Here is a 17,071-nt window from a genome sequence, read left to right on the forward strand (position 1 = left end):
GCTGAGGGGGAGAGCGGGGCCAGGCTGGCGGGGCAAGTTGGATGCTTTTGCGGTTGGGCACAGACTTTGGAGGAGTCTCTCGCCTTTCCACACACAGGAGCCATTCCCAGGGCTTCCCCGGGAGGGACGGGACGAGGGGACAGCACTGGTAACTGCGACGCCACGGCGCTGTCTGCACCGCCGGACGCTGAGCTGAAACGCGGCCTCCCTCCTCAGCAGGCAACCGCATCAATCATCCCCAACGGCGGGCGACACTGGCTCCAGCCAATTGCCTCTTCCCTCGTGTCCCGCCCCGCAGCTCGCTCTGCCAATCCCCGCCAGAAGGGAAGGAGGGCGGGCGGGCGGCGCGGTGACAACGCTGCCCGGGATACCGGCCGCGGCACAAGGGGCAGTAACGTGTGGGGAGGGGGGAGAGGAGTCCCCGCGCGTGCGCGCTCCAGGCAGCGCGAGGAGAAAATGGCGCCGTCTCTCAGCGCGCAGCATTCGCCTACGTTTCCCAGTAGGCTCTGCGCCGTGGCGGGCGGATTGGCGGCGGAGCTCTTTCACGTGGGTTGCGGCGGTGGTGAGGGAAGGGTTAGGGACGCTTGAGGGAGTGATTTGGGCTGGGCTCGCTGAGCCTGGATGATAGCTGGCTCAGCCCACTTCGCTCCCTCGGTCCGGCGATGGGGGTCTGGTCTCGCCCGTACGGCGCTTTCTGCCGAGGGAGAGGGGACGGGTGCTGAGCGGCGGCCCGGGGGGCTGGAGTCGGGTTGCCAGCGTCGGCGATTTCATTCCTTCCGTTGTTAGGGAGGGAAGTGCGTTCGCGTTTACCTCACGTTTCCTCTCGGGAAACTCTCAGAGCCCGCAGAACATACCCCCGATTCCGCCAGGGTCGGTGGTGTCGGGTAGCGAGGAGCGGGAAGAGGCGGGCCTGGAAAACTTACCCGGGCTCCAGTGAAGCAGAGCAACGCGCGCTTTTTTGCCTCTTATTTATTTATTTTTTTATTTTAAACGTTACTGGCAATCCCCTAATTTAGGGGAGACTGACTCATCATTTCTAAACGCTCAGACCTGCTGGTACAGTCGTTGTTTATTGATGTTCTGCTGCTGCTTGTAGGAAGGGGAGGGAGTGATGGCCTAACTAGACCTCAGCATCTTAACCCTGTTTAAGTATTTCTGCTGCTGTCATCAACTTGGTGTCTGAACGCTCGAAGTGGGGTTTTGGGGAGCACAGGCTGATTTATTTGTTGATTCCTCCTGTGTGATTCAGGCACTGAAATACATCTGAGGAGTGGAGACTATACTGTAGACTAAGCCTATTTTGAACTGGCTGTGCCCCACTGCTTTGGGCAGATTTCAGAGGGCAGTTGCTCGTTTTCTGAAGGTACCTGTAAGTTCTCTTTTTCTTCCCCTCATTTTCTGTATCTGTGAGTTGCTGCACTTGTACACCTCGAAAACCTGAGATCTTATGTTGGTAAATTATGACGAGTAATACATCATCTAGGCAGTGCTCCAAGCCAGTGTTTCTGCATCTGTGTGCTCTGGTGTATGGTGGCATTGAGAGGGAGTTATGTAACAGCAAGGCTAGCCCGGGAACACCTCTTCTAAATTGTTGGCACCACCTTGGTTGTTAGAGCCTGTTTCACCCTTGCCTTGAAGAAGCTGAGCCACTGTCAGCAATTAAAGGTAGTTAACAGTCCCCTGGCTAGTGTCAGAACCCAAACCAATAATTATGACTCAGTAGAGGCAAAACATCTGAAAAGAATTCAAATAAGCCTCAAAAAGAGTCATTTTTACAAAAAAGTTAACTACCATTCCAGACACACAGTAGTAATTACACATACAAATAAGAAATCAGTTTGTAAAAGTACCTGCTAATTTATTAAACAAGAACTTCTGTCCCTCACCCTTACAGGCAAGGAAATAGGAAGGCACAACTCTAGAGTGTGGCTGTTCAAAAAGTATTGATAGGCTTGGATGCACTGAGGATAGAGACCTTGATATTGTCTGCCTCTTAAAAGTGCTGTCTACTGGATCTTCCTCTATTAGCCTCTCATATGTTGCCTGCAGAGTGGCAGAAATAAAACAACATTGGGCTTTGCACAAGTCCTAGGGAAAGGATAGGACTGAGCTCATCTGAGAATGCTTTTAGTGTACACTTTTAAGGTCCCCTTTCACAGTTCAGTGTTTTGTGTAGTGCTGTAATCAAATACACCTGTACCTGGAAATACCTGTTCTCTGCACACCCCTCTAGGCTCAGCAGCATGTCAGCCTTACTTTTAGGAAGCTCTCTCTGTGTGTGGGAATCTGGTTTATGAGTACATCTCCAGGTTGGAAAATCTTGGAAAATGTGGAGCTGATGCCCCATTGTCCATCTCTGCTTCTCCTCCTCTGCTTGCTTTTTATTTTGGCCTCTTCTGAACTGCAATAGGTGAGAGATGGAAGATTTTGAACAGTTCTCTTTTCATATTAGGGGCCTTTTTCTTACTGTGGTGGAGCATTCACAAGTAGAAAAGTGAGGAATGATTGTTATGCATTGAAGAAGGAAGACATTTGTGGGCTTCATTGTCTTCCCATTTTCTGTACTTCATGGGGAGATAGAATATCTTAACTTCCCTCTTCCTGCGCACAAATCCCTTTGCTGCAATTACAAGAATGCCGAATCTCTGGGGTTTTCAAAAGCTTCTTGAAGCTGTTACCTTACTAAAGATCTAAACTCACAGTAATGGGAATCAAGGGAACATATAACCAGATCAACAACTCGCACAACTACTGTGTAACATGCATACTATGTGTGTGTATATATATAATGTTATATAATATACTTCATATATACATGTTCTAGTAAATATGGTTGTTCTGGCTCATCAGCATAAATATCAGGATTCTTAATATGAGGAACGTAAAACCCCAAACCTCCAAACCTGTTCCACAAATGCAGACACTGCTGATACAAGGAATTCTGGCTGCCTCCTTTCTCTGCCTCAGTTGAATACTGCTACATGAAATACTCCATAATCTGCTACAACTGTGTCTCTGTTTAATAGGAAAGACTGTGTGTTCTGATCGTTAGTGATTATATTTCATAGGTACAGATGAATCACATCAGTTATTCCTTCTAATGAATTGTTGTTTCCACACCATTTAATAGCTTAATCCCTCTTTTCTAGTTTGCATTTTTGTTTGGTTTTTTGTTGTTTGTTTGTTTATTCTTTATGAAGCTGAATTAATACTTACCTGGGTGATGACAATAGAATTTTATGAATCTATTCATTTTGCTTACGGTTGAAGGTTTTGAAACAAAACATGCAGGATGAGCAGAACAGAGATTTGCAAGTGTGAAGACAAGCAGCAAGCTCACGCTTTCATGCGATATGCATTGTCAGTGCAGTGGGCAGTGTATACTATTTACCAGTATTTGGGCCAGAAATACCTGTTCATATCACCAAATGATGTGGGATTAATGGGTTATAAAATCTGTAAAACAATTTAGCTGAGTTGGTTATTTTCCTCCTTCCCAGTAAAGGCTCAAGAACTTCCCAAACACTTACCTGACATTCCAAACTTTGTTTTTTTGGTTTTTTTTTTTTTCCTTTAAGTGAAGTCCTACTTAAGAAAACAGGTGTTTCACTGGGTACAGCTCCTCATCTCTTCCTTTGCCTGCCTTGAGACTGTTTCACTCACTGCCTTTTTTCACATGTGTTTCCTGGCTGCTGCCATCTCTTTCTTGTACCTGCTGCACCTAGTGAGCTTAAAGAGCACTGGCATTAAAGGTGAGCAGGAAAATTCTGTCTGGAACTAGTAAACATCCATTGCAGTACAAGGCCAATGCAGAAGTACCTCTGAGCTGTCCCACTATGGAGTCAACCCAGATCAAGGGGAGCTTATTCCATGGGCTCCACATTCCTGTAGTAAGTTCAAGAGAGATACATCACAACAGCTGGAAACCACTGACAAAGACACCCAATCTGACCCTTGAGTGAATTCCTACCAGCCTTCAGGTTTCTTTATGCAAACTGTGGCCTGGGACCCAGTTGCTTCTGATGAAAAACAGGCATCTGCCAGAGCAGTTGACAGGTAGGTTCTCTGAACAATAGCAGATGGTGTGAATACCTTCGGGTTCAGCTTATCAAGCTTTTGGTAAGAGGAGGAATGTTTATTTTGTTCTTTATGTCCACCATTGAAATTTCTTTTGTAGTTTTATTTCATTTCCCCAGAATCACTCTTTTAGAATAGATATCTCAAGATGATTACGCAGGGACTGTAAGAATGAAGACCCTAGGCCCACTGTAGGAGAGGATCTGGTTCAAGGCCATCTTAAAAACCTAAATGTACACAATTCCATGGGACCTGATGAAATCCATTTGCGGGTCCTGAAGGAGCTGGCGAATGAAGTTGCTAAGCCATTGGCCATCATATTTGAAAAATCATGGCAGTCAGCTGAAGTTCCCGATGACTGGAAAAAGGGAAATATAACCCCCATTTTCAAGAAGGGGAAAATGGATGACCCAGGGAATTACAGACCAGTCAGTCTCACCTCTGTGCCTGGCAAAATCTTGGAGCAGATTCTCCTGGAAGGCATGCTAAGGCACATGAAACACAAGGAGATGCTTGGTGACAGCCAGCATGGCTTCACTAAGGGGAAATCCTGCCTGACCAATTTGGTGGCCTTCTATGATGGGGCTACAAAACTGATGGACAGGGGCAGAGCAGTTGACATCATCTACCTGGACTTGTGCAAAGCATTCAACACTGTCCCACGTGACATCCTTGTCTCTAAATTTGAGAGACATCAATTTGATGGGTGGACCACTCGGTGGATAAAGAACTGGCTGGATGGCCGCACACAAAGAGTTGTGGTCAATGGCTTGATGTCCAGCTGGAGACCAGTAACAAGTGGTGTCCCTCAGGGATTGGTGTTGGGACTGGTCTTGTTCAGCATCTTTGTCAGTGACATGAACAGTGGGATTGAGTGTGCCCTCAGCAAGTTTGCTGATGATACCAAACTTTGTGGTTCAGTTGATAACACAGGAGGGAAAGGATGCCATCCAGAGGGACTTTGACACGCTTGTCAGGTGGGCTGATGCCAACCTCATGAAGTTCAACCATTCTGAGTGCAAGGTCCTACACCTGGGTTGGAGCAATCCCAGGCACAGCTGCAGGTTGGGCAGAGAAGAGATTCAGAGCAGCCCTGCAGAGAAGGACTTAAGGGTGTTGGTTGATGAGAAAATGAACATGAGCCAGCTTCAGTGTGCGCTTGCAGCCCAGAAAGCCAACCATATCCTGGGCTGCATCAAAAGGAGCGTGACCAGCAGGTTGAAGGAGGTGATCGTGCCCCTCTACTCTGCTCTCGTGAGACCTCACTTGGAGTATTGTGTGCAGTTCTGGTGTCCTCAACATAAAAAGGACATGGAACTGTTGGAACAAGTGCAGAGGAGGGCCACGGGGACGATCGGGGACTGGAGCACCTCCCGTATGGAGAGAGGCTGAGAAAGTTGGGGCTGTTCAGCCTGGAGAAGAGAAGGCTGCGTGGAGACCTCATAGCAGCCTTCCAGTATCTGAAGGGGGCCTACAAGGATGCTGGGGATGGACTATTCATCAGGGACTGTAGTGACAGGACAAGGGGTAATGGGTTAAAACTTAAACAGGGGAAGTTTAGATAGGATATAAGGAAGAAATTCTTTACTGAGAGGGTGGTGAGGCACTGGAATGGGTTGCCCAGGGAGGCTGTGAATGCTCCATCCTTGGCGGTGTTCAAGGCCAGGTTGGATGAGGCCTTGGGTGATATGGTTTAGTGTGGGGTGTCCCTGCCCATGGCAGGGGGGTTGGAACTAGATGATCTTAAGGTCCTTTCCAACCCTAACTATTCTATGATTCTATGATTTCTCTTCTATAAAACGTACTCTTTATGTCATGAATATTTGGGGGAAAGGCCGCTTAACACTTAAGAGTATTTCTGAGTCAAACATTTCTAATAACCTTGAGACAATTTTTATTCTTGTATAAAAATCCTGAGATTCTTAGACAAACTGATAAACACCTAGGTTCTGTAAAAATAAAATGACTATAAAAGGTGAGTCGACGTGTCTTATTACAAACTATTAGAGTTACAAGAGAAATTCAGTCCACTGCAGTGGATTTAGCTCACCTTTGCTTTTGGTTTGTAGTTTTTCTTTACAACCTTTTCCCTTTTTCTCAAGCTTCCTTGCCAGGTTCCTGAACTAGAATCTGACAAGAAAGGTCACAGATACTGGAACCATGCTCTTGATAACACACAAACACAGCCATTCACCTCTGTCAACAATTCTAAGATGGTGTGGTTTAATGTTTTAGAAGAAAAATGCTGCACCTTTAGCAGTAGGGGGGACAACTGTAGAGCCTCACAAAGCATGTGTCTCCTAATAATAAACAGAAAGGAAAAATGAAATTTTAGATTATATTTTTTTATTTACTTATGATACAAAACATGCTCTGGGATACACCCATTCATCTTCTGGGGACAAGGCTTGTAGGTAGGCTTGGGACTGGAAACTGGGAAGTACAGGATGAGCCAGGTGAGCCAGAACCCCCAAAGATACCCTCTCTGCCTACCAGAGAGGTGTTGCAGAGCAGCCAGGGAAGAGCACACAGAGCTGTGCTTTCACTAGATTTTCCCTTTAGATGAAGGCTGGAGGGGAAATGTAGTCTTCTTGCACACGCAGATACAGGGATGGAAAACACATAAACCTGTTCTAAAGGCATTCAGGAGTCACCCCTTTAACTTAAGAGTTTCAGATGTAAAAAAGTTTTAGCCTTAGTGGCTCCTAAGAAAAACATGGGAATATGACCTGACAATATTAAATACATGGGTGTCCCCTTGAAACAGCAGTTTACCTGAAGCTCAGTCATATTCTCAGATGGGTGTCAAACAGATGTACCACCTTGCAAACAGCATCTCTTGCTAGCTATATGGCGCAAAACACACAAGTCACAGGAGTGCAGCAGGCTCAGGCCTGGCATTGGCTGTATGTAACCTGGTTTCAGCTGCTGGCAACTTCTATAGGCATCATCTGCTCCAGGTAGAAGCAAAGATCAATCTCCTGATGGAGGCAGAAAATCCTTTGCTGCTATTCTGCCTTTCTGGTGGAGAAGTATTGTCTCATTCCACATGTTCCAAGCCCGGAATAAGGGTATCGGGGAGGGGAAGGTAGTTGTAGGTGGCAGAAGCAGAGCTGTGCTTACAGCCATAGACTGATTGTTTCCAAGAATGTTCTTCAAATATGTAATTTATGTTTCCAATCCATCAGGATTAGTACTGCTTTTCAGTTGGAATTACATTCTTTTGGTACTTCAATGCTTGTGGAATACTTTCCACTGAATCTGTTCTATTGCATTAAAACAGATCTCAAGCGTGAACGATGTTAACTATTTATTTTGGACATTTAGTAATTGTAGCCTTTCCTACCCTCAAAAAATAATGTTTGATAGCAGGACAGAGAGGTTTCTGGACTTAAGTGCTAAGAGCCAGTCTAGATAACATAGACACTAAGCCTTCTGAAACCACGAGGGAAGTAAAAAGCTCCTGCATTCTTCTGATCTGTTGGCAGTTTCATCCATGCCATCTAAACCTGGAATTAAGGCTAAAAAGCATTCATGGATACTTAGTTTTGATTTGGGCTCTGTCAAAGTGGTTGGCACCATGCAGAACAAAGACGACAACAGAGTTAATGACAACTCCTAACAGGATGCATGTTGAATGGCAAAGACATCAAACCCAGCTCACTATGGAAACTGAAATAATTGGCTTGTGAAGCTTCCTGAGAAACACATGAAGCAAACATTTACAAAGGTTATTGAATATCTTGAGTTTCATCCTAGCTAGTCTCAAATTAGCAAGTCCGAAAGATAAGTTCAGTCAGAAAGTTAAGATCATTAAATGAAAAATACTGTAGAAAGTGCGTATTAAGAAGGAAACATTTATCACTGGTAGGGCTTTATGAACTAAGACACAAACGGACACCTATTATTATGTACAAGCAATGCTTTTAGATGTTCATATTACACATAGGAAAAAGCTATCAAACCTGTCCCTGGCAGATAGAAGAGGAAGCAATACAAGGACTTCTCTGAGGCATGTCACCACAGGCAGACCTGTTTGCTGCAGCATCCACTCACGACAACCTGCCATCACCCAGCATTAGCTTCCTCCCAGGTGATCAGAAAGATGCTTTTGCAGGCAAGTAAACACAGTGGTCTGGGAGGCTGGGAAAGGCTCTGCTCTGAGCAGCCTCCTTCGAGGCTCATGTGGAGGCAGACATTAAGTACTGGAACTGACGGTCACTTGTCTCCTCTCATGCAAGATCAAAGGTGGCTGCTGCTGGAGCTACTAGGCCCCAACTTCAACATGTGCCAGGAGGATGCTTCCTAAAAATGGTGGTAGACCTGTGGTGCTTGGTGACAAAGGCAGGAGTTGATTCAGAGTTACAGAGGTCAAGGAAACTAATGGTAGAGCAATCTACCAATGGAGGGTAAAAAGACTTCAGGGGGACACTAACCCCAAAGCATTCAGCTGAGGATGTCATCTGGTTGTAAGCTGGGAGAATATCCAGGAAAATATTATATATGCCTGTGGAGTTCTCCCTTGTTTCCTTGGTACCCACTCATGGTTACTTTTGGAAACGATACTAGTTAAGAAGGACTTCCGACACCCTTATGTCTGTTCCATTACACTGTTATTCACTCTAGTCAAGTAGCTCATAATTTCCAAAGCAGATCAAGGCAGTGCAGCCAGTCAAGTTCCATTTCCTTGCTATGCTCTGAAAGAAAAAAAGAAAATAGTTCCACAATAAGATGACAGAAGCCTCATCAGAAAGTACACACTCTTTGCTTATGCTGGCACTGGAAAGGAAGCAGACCTTGACCATCAGCTAGTTGAAGCCCAAGGAACCTCAGTGAGTACCTAGCAGCAGTTCGTGTCATTTTTGCAATGACATGACCAGGCTCGGTAGGACTTTATACACATACATGGGAGTAAGAAAGGTGCAAAAGTGTTTATTAAGTCCAGCTTGGGAATGTCTCACCATGTTTTTCTTGCAGGAGCTGATGGGCTGCCTGCTGTTCTCTGACCTGAAAGGCAGTGTGAAATAGATTCACTCCCCATCTGACTGAACTGATTTGACACAGGAGGTATCGTTTTGCTAAACTATCATAGAATCATAGAACAGTGATTTTATATATGTATCATAGAATAGTGATTCTATATATGTATCACAGAATAGTGATTCATAGAATAGAAACGATCACCTCTTCCCTCCAAACACCCCTACTCCCCGGTTCCGGCGCGGTTACCCTGGGGCACGGGGCTGGGCACGCGCTGCTCCCGCCGGACTGAAGCAGGACACAGCGAACCCCCAGCCCCGCACCCCCGAGGCCCCAGCCCGCCGCACTCACCCCGGGGCCGCTCCAGTAACACCCTCCGCCCGGGCCAGGCCAGCAGCGGCCGCAGAGGTAACCCTGCGGCCCGGCGAGAGCCTACGGAATCACCCGTTGGGACTGGGCCGCGCCTCTACCCGCAGGCCCCTCCTCTTCCTGCCGCGCCGGCTGTAGCTACCCCGCTCGCCTGCTGTGTCTCTGCACAAGCGGTGCAGGGTGTCGCGGCGACAGGGTGGGCGGGTTGTGTTCGCTCCCCTCAGCCCCCTCCCCTCTGAGAGGCGGAGCCTTCGGTTCACCGCTCGCCCGCCCGCCCGCTCGCTATGGCCATGCTGCGCGGAGCAGCAGCAGTTGTGGCCCGGCGGTGCGGCCTTGGGCCCGGCCCCGGCGGGGCGAAGGTGGCAGCGCGACGGTGTTGCAGCGCAGCGCGGCGGCGGGAGTGGGTGCCGCCGGTGGGGCGGGACAGCGGGATCGTGGCTTACAACAGCCGCAGCCGGACCAAGGAGCCGCTCATACTGGCCAAGGAGCGAGTGGCGACCTGGTAGCGCCTTGCGGCAGGCGGGTGGGGGTTACCTGGGTGGCCGGGCAGAGGTGACGGTGCGGTTTGCCTCCCCTCTCCGCAGGTACAGCTGCGGGCCGACAGTGTACGACCATGCACACCTCGGGCACGCGTGGTGAGTCGCCTCCTGAGTCACGGCGGAAAGTGGGGTCCCGTCCTGTGCGGGCACACTGCGGGTGGGAGCCCTGTAGCTGGAGTGCGGGTACCGCCGGGCCTGCCTCGGTACTGAGCAGCCTGTGTCCGGGTGACAGGCTCAGACCCCGCTGGGAGCTGCCGGCCCTTTGCCTCTTGGTCTGCATAGAGAGCAAAATACTGTTTGTTTTCTCGTTTGTGTGTTTGTGTTTTCCCCCTCTCGACCTCAGGAGGTGTGGAAGGCGTTGTTGGTGCAGGTCATCCCAGGCAGAGACGCAGTAGTGGTGTGGAAGGTATTAAGAACATGCATTTTTTTGCTAGGCAGGGTGAGTTTTTGCAAATTTTATTAGCTCTTGTGCAGAGGAGCTGGAGTCCTGGAGCCTCTTCTCTGTGAAATTATAGTTTTGCCTCAGATTTAGTTCAGACAAGGTGTTGGCACCAAGGAAAAGCTGTTCAGGTTGACAATTAAAAAGATGCTTTCAAGTTTTTACTGATAAACGCATCTCTTCAGTCATAGAAGCACAGAATACCAAGTTGAAAGGGACCTCAGGGATCATCTGGTCCAAGCTTTCTAGGCAGAGCATGACCTAGACTAGATGTCCCAGCACCCAGTCCAGCTGAATCTTACAAGTGTCCATCCTTGGGGAGTCCACCGCTTCCCTGGAAGGTGTTCTTAAAGCTCAGAAAGGCCTTTTTGCATAGTAAGAGTTCAGTGGCTTACTGTGTTTAAAAAAAAACCAAACCCCAAACCAAACAGCACAGTATTTTTTTCCATAGGTCGTTAGGATAATTACAATACTAAACTAGCTTCATTATAAGTAACTTCAAAAAAGTACTTTAAATACACCAGGGCAGGTTGTTGCCAGTTGTTTTACACTGATGCACCTGATGAGAAGACATGCAGCAGGCTTCCTGTGAAGTCAAGGGGAGTTGCAGCAGCTCAGCTGCTCCTAAACTCCTGTCCCCTGATTCTTAGAAGAACAAAATGCATTTGGCTCCTCAGAGGAGCAGGAGTTTCTCAGGTAACTGTCATCTGTGTGAAGATCAGGCGCTGTGTATTTGAGTAATTCCATTTTTAGTGCAGGGGATTCCACAGCTTCTGGTCCTGTCTTGGCTTCATTCAGAAACTTGTGTTGAATTTTGCTGAATGTTGAGCCATTCCAGTACTGCACACCTGCTGCTTCTTTCTGTAAAAGGGGAGTTTCAAAATACTAAACATATGAAAATACGGTTGGCAACCTCTCCTTAAACGCTGCTGTACTGTTGAGTGTGTATGTGGTGATGTCTTTTTCCTCCTTGCTTTTGTCCAGTCTTAGCAGAAAACTAATCTGATATTTTACCAGTGATATAAGAATCAGAAAATGATATCTTGAATTTTTCTGTTTGTACTTGGTACCTTCAGGGGAACGTTTTTGTTTGTTTTTTTTAAAAAAAAAGTCACAGCAATTTGTGCATTTAAATCTACAGTTACTGTAATACAGCGTAATGCAGCCTATGTTACAATTTACCTTGAAATGTTTACCACTAAAAAATAATCACTTGAGAGCAACTGTATAAAAAGATGCTAATAAATTGCTTCATCACTTAATTGAGGTTCTGTAGTATGGTCTGGCCCATCCTGATGTTGTGTAACAAAAGAGGGAATTGTAGAAGTCTTCCTGTCCTAAGTGGTATAGTGGATCTACAGCACAATGTTTGTAGAACCGGAGAACTTCACCTTTTGGTCTTGCAGCTCTCTGGCTTTTAAATGTCTGGTTTTGTCAGTGGTTCTCCTTGTTCTCCTACCTTCTGTCTTTTTTGATTAAAGGCTCGCTCCGCCTGTTCTTCTCATCCATCTCCTCTTACCCTGTTTCTAAGCTACAAATTTCAAGTTTTCCTAATGTGAGATTTGCCCTACATCTGTGTCATCTGGGTTTGACCACTTCACTTACTGGTTTAAGACAGAGTATTTATGGCTGAATCTTGCCTCTGGAGGGGTGTATCATGCAGATAAATAGCAGTGGTATACTCTTTCTGCTACCTCGTCCTCACCTTCATATATTGTTTCCTGGAGTGCTGCTGTGCATCAAGGTACCTGCACTGAAGACCTTCCTCTCTCTTCTCACATCAGTTAAGCCCTCCAGTGTGTGAGGAGTTGGCTCTTCCTTACCAGTGTCTGTGGTCTTGCACACATCAGTGGTGACATCCTGCTGCTTGGCTCATTTGATAAAAATAGTGGAGCACTCTTGATTTTATATGGGTTTTTAGCAATAATTGTGTATTTTTTTCCCCAGTAGCTATGTCCAGCTGTAGAGCTCTGGTAAGCACAGCTGAAGCGCATCCTGCTGATGCAGGTCTGCAGGCCAGGAGATGTACTGGGAAAGAGCATGAAGTCAAATAGAGTTATGGTTGTTGCTGCTGTGCTGCTCTTGTAAAATATCATTTTGTGGTACTCTTGCAACATGTTATCACTAGAATCCCTTTTTCCCCCTCCTTCTTGCATCTGACTTGTGGCAGGCACAGCATAATGGAAATGAGCTTGAGATCCTTGAGAAGAATTTGAAAATAATGGCGTTGTTACTGTCCCCCTTCCTCCTTCCTCTCCACAAGGATTTCTTATTTCTGTAAATAATCCAACTTTCTCTAGTGTGCTGTGCTTCTAGCCTTTGAAACAGGTGCCTCGGTGCCACATCCAAAGCTCATTCTGTATCAAGAAAAAAGTCAGACAGGCAGATAATGCCATCTTTTCTCTCATTTCTGAAACTGGGCTTGATCTTACTGGCGTGAGCTACAGCCTGGTTGGCATCCAGGCTCCTGGCTGAATGCTTGGAAATAAGAGTAAAACCAAGCATGAGAAAAGATTTCATTCAGTCCCTTGTGCCTGCTCTGCCATCCCCCTGATTCTGACTGCTAGGTTTTTTTTCTTTTCAGTTCTGAAGTGGTAAGAACCCTACTTTCTGAGGTGTCAGGAGTTCTGCTCTGACTTTTGCAGTGCTGCTTCTGTCAATTCATTTGGAAGATCAGAGGAGAGGGAACCATGCAAAATTTGTGTCAGCTCTGGCAACTACGACTGCAGGGCTGTTTAATAACAAGCTTTTGATGCTGGCATCGTTCCTCTGAACAAGGTCCAAAGACTGATCTAATACTCTTGTGGAATCATGTTGCCACATTTGATGAACCTTACTCCCAGAGAGCTGGTGTTCATTAAAAACTCTCCCTGGCAGCATGGCTTTCAAAAAGCTGTTTTAAACATGGGCATAGTGCAGACAACAACAGAAAGTGTTTTTCTCCATCAAACATCAAGATACTGTGCATCCATACATGTGAACCTTAGTGCCACCTGGTCCCTGCAGCTAGGGAGAAGAATGCAAATCCATTTCCAGTATTTACTTGCACTTCTTTGCTCTCACAGCCACGGGAGCTGCAGTTCGTGTGATGCTGTGAGTGAAATAGCAACCTGTAGGTCTGTGAGTCTCCTTTTGGGCTCTTGTTTTCTCCAAAGCAAATGAAGGCTGAGGATTCTCATCACTTTACAGGGCAGACATAGAGCCTCTAATCTCTATCTGATATCTCACCTAATAATTGGGTTTTACCTAGTCAAAGTATGTTTTGAGAATTGTAAGTGTCTGAGTAGAACAGGGGGCTTTCACGGCCCTGTGCAGTTGTAGGTGCATCAGTCTATCAGCATTGAATCTTCTGGTTTGTGGCAAAGAGCTTGCATAAGTTGAGGATTTATTCTCAGGTGTAAACAAAGCAAAATAACCCACAGCACAACTCTTCTTTGCTATCAGGAAAGATCTATGGTGCTGTGTGAATGAAATAGTTTATTGGTGGCTGGCAGCTGTAGTTGTTACTCAACCCTAAGCAAAGTTCATTTGCACCTTGTTTTATTTCTCCCTGTTCTTCTGCCCTGTGGCTTTTGAAAACCTGTTAGAATATAGAAAGCCTGAGGGATGTGTTTCAAGAATATCTGACCTGTGTCTCTTATTTATTTCATACTGCTGCTTTGAGAGAGTCTCGTGGCTCACGTGTACCTTCCAGTGCACTTCAGCACTTGAATGAAGAGGTGCAACAAGATAAAACCCTCAGAAAATTTGATGTAATGTGTCACTAATGCCAGAAGAGGGTAGGCCAGTTCAAGGGAAATTTGCTTGACTTTTGTGTGGGTGGTAACTGGTTTTGGAAAAGCACTTTATGCACTGAAGACCTTTTCATTCATCCAAGTATTGGGGTATTTCGATTGTCCCTGTGGCTGTTAGTGCTGTTGATTATTTTTGTTAAAGTTTGTTCTTAATACTGCATGTTTAAAAGCTCATGTTGTTGTTGTTTTGTTTTTTTTTTTTATTTTATTTTATTCTCTCTTCTAGCTCCTACGTTAGGTTTGATATAATTCGAAGGATAATGACTAAGTTTTTTGGAATTGAAGTTATCATGGTGATGGGGATCACAGACATAGATGACAAGATAATAAAAAGAGCCAATGAGGTACGTGCTTGCTGCAGTTTTGAGCCAAACTTCTGATATTTTCTACAGCTACTTACGTAGGAAAATTTACCAGAGTTTGTTTGGGTTTTTTTTGATGAGTTTTGCTTGTTTTAATTAGTGGATGATAAATGTTGAGATTTCTGGTCCGCTTGTGTGGCTCTAATGGGGATGGGAGTCTGGAGGGCTGGGTGTTGAGGGTAAATCAGTGTGGAGTTCTGTGGGGGAAAGAGGTGGGAAAACTATGTTACAGCACCCGTGGCCAGGGTCCTCCTGCCCTTGCCCTCTGCCTAGGAGACCAGTGGGGAACAAAAAGCTGTGGTGAATCCTCAGAAGAGTGAAAAGTACCTTTTCCCAAAAGCAACCAAAAACTTAGCAGCCAGGAGCCTTCTGGATGAGTTCTGGAAAACTGTTGTGTTATTATCATTAAAGGCAGCATTGCCACACACAGGGCTGAGGGTGGTTCCTGAAAGGTGCTGAGCACCATCTAGCTGCACTGTCAACACCTTGGAAAGCTTTATCAGTCTTGTCAGAGTTCGTCACCTACATGGAAGGTGACATTGATTATAGGAGTAAGTCTTGATAAGACCTGGGCTATAAGTGATTCTCAGTTGGATTTTAATCAGACCTTTTCCACCAACTCATCTTGGTGAATGATTATTCCAATTTTTTTTTTTTTCCTTTTTAAATGCTTTCTGGATCCTGAAACACTGAAGAACGTATTCTGTGTTCTGTTCTGCATTTTGAGTTTGTTTGTTTTTAGAATCTGTAACTCATGTCTTACGGATCAAAAATGAGTGTGTTAGATCAGATTGCAGTTGCAAGCTTTTCTTGGAGCCAGAGAATTTGACAGCTGTCACTTTTATTTAATCTTTAAGTAAACAGTTACTACTGCAGTTAAATATAGGGTGCTGCATTGAAATGAATACTGGCGCACTGCTTCTGTAGAAATACATGTGTGTTCCCTTAGTCCATTTACTTGCAGTTTTCTAAGACGGTTTAATAAAAAGAGACAAGGCCCATCCCCTCAAAAACCTCAACAAAAAACCCAACCCAACTAAACCAAAAAGCCCCACACCAAACCCCACCAGGTGTTTTAAATCTGTATGTGTGCATTTTAATATTTTTTTCTGTTGTCGGAATGTTACGGGGATTTTGTGTTTTAGGAGGAAGAAATAACACGATGTTTTAAAAGAATTTGTGTTCATTTACTGCATTCTTTGGTTGCATGAAGTAATCTTTTTCATGCCTTTTGTGTGAATTTTTTTGAAATGCCTATTCTGCTCTGCACACTGTTTGGATGGCCAAGGCCTCTACCTCAGTATCCTGACTGTTGTTGGGGTCTCTGTACCTGAATCATAGTGGTAGGATCAACATGCCTGAACTTGTTCTCCATCCTCTGGTGGGATTCATGTAGAGAAAACCTGCAAGTTCGACATCTAATCTGTGATGAGCATGCTGCGCACTCTCGGTAATCCTTTGAGAGAGACAGATGAGTCTCTGTCTTGAATGTCCATCTGTGGGGGAGGAGTTTCCCCATTTTCCTCCTACAGGCATCTTTGTCACTTCTGTTGATCAAAGAAGCAGCTGAGCGTCTAGGGAGATGAATCTCGTTGTTGGGGTTTAAAAGAGCACTCCTGGTCTGTAGGCAGAAGCATACCTTTGTTTCTCAGTGTTGACCATCTTTGTGGTTTCATTGCTGATGAACATCTGGTTTGTCTGCGCCTTGTGTTGTGCAGGAGCTTGTCCAAATAGTGGTACCCACCTGTGCTCCAAAACTCAGACCCCTTAAAGCTGCTTCAGTAATTAGAAGTGATGAAACTGGATTTATTTTATTAATGATTCAGTTATCTGCAAGCTGGGGAGACTGACAGTATGTTCTTTGCTGCGCAGTAGGTTCTCCTCAGAGAAAATATAAAAGCTCACATTCGAAACACTTTGATACCATGCTTTTGTTCACTAGGGTAGGTTTTGCTGTTGTAGATCTTTCAAGCCCTGGCCTCTTCTGAATATCTGAGAACGAGTATCTTGTTGTGTACAAGTTGTCTCTTTCCTTTCGGGTTGCACGTTCTTGTTGCATATGCGAGGATTCCTGTTCCTGTCCATTGCCTTGTGACTGAGGAATGCAGAGAAGGTATTAGAGAAGTGCCACACTTGGCAAAGTGTGGGACTGACTTTCAGTTCGTTTCCCCTGATTGTACCGAGATCTATGAGTAACCATGATCAGCTGAAATAGCTTTTTTTTCTTAATCACTGAAAATTACTGTCTTGTCTCATCCTGCAAGTCTCTGATCTGTCTTTCTGACATGTAGGTGGTATCAGTGTCCCCTGCCAATAAGTTTAATGAATTTCGCATCCTGTGTACAGTAGTATGCCTTGTCACTGGAAATGGAAACCATCTCAAGAAGAAACTAATGGGAGAGGGAAGGAGTTTATTATTTTAATCTTTGGTTGCTGTCTGCTAAAAGATACGTATTCATATTTTGGAATTCAGAAGTGTAAATGAAGTACTTCTTTTGCTACATATAACTT

General features: G+C 45.4%; 1 protein-coding gene across 2 annotated transcripts in view; it reads left to right on the plus strand.

The window, feature by feature from the left end:
* The first annotated feature begins 9,506 nt into the window (after positions 1-9,506).
* Positions 9,507-17,071, plus strand: part of CARS2 (cysteinyl-tRNA synthetase 2, mitochondrial) — a 33,813-nt gene continuing 26,248 nt past the window's right edge. For both annotated transcript variants that reach the window (XM_080613070.1, XM_080613071.1), the window contains exons 1-3: positions 9,507-9,928; positions 10,011-10,061; positions 14,425-14,542. In XM_080613070.1, coding sequence (XP_080469196.1) covers positions 9,711-9,928; positions 10,011-10,061; positions 14,425-14,542 — 387 coding nt within the window. In that variant the 5' untranslated portion in view covers positions 9,507-9,710. The remainder of the gene's footprint in view (positions 9,929-10,010; positions 10,062-14,424; positions 14,543-17,071) is intronic.

Source organism: Psittacula echo (assembly GCF_963264785.1).
Source record: "Psittacula echo genome assembly, chromosome: 3".
Lineage (NCBI taxonomy): Eukaryota > Metazoa > Chordata > Aves > Psittaciformes > Psittacidae > Psittacula > Psittacula echo.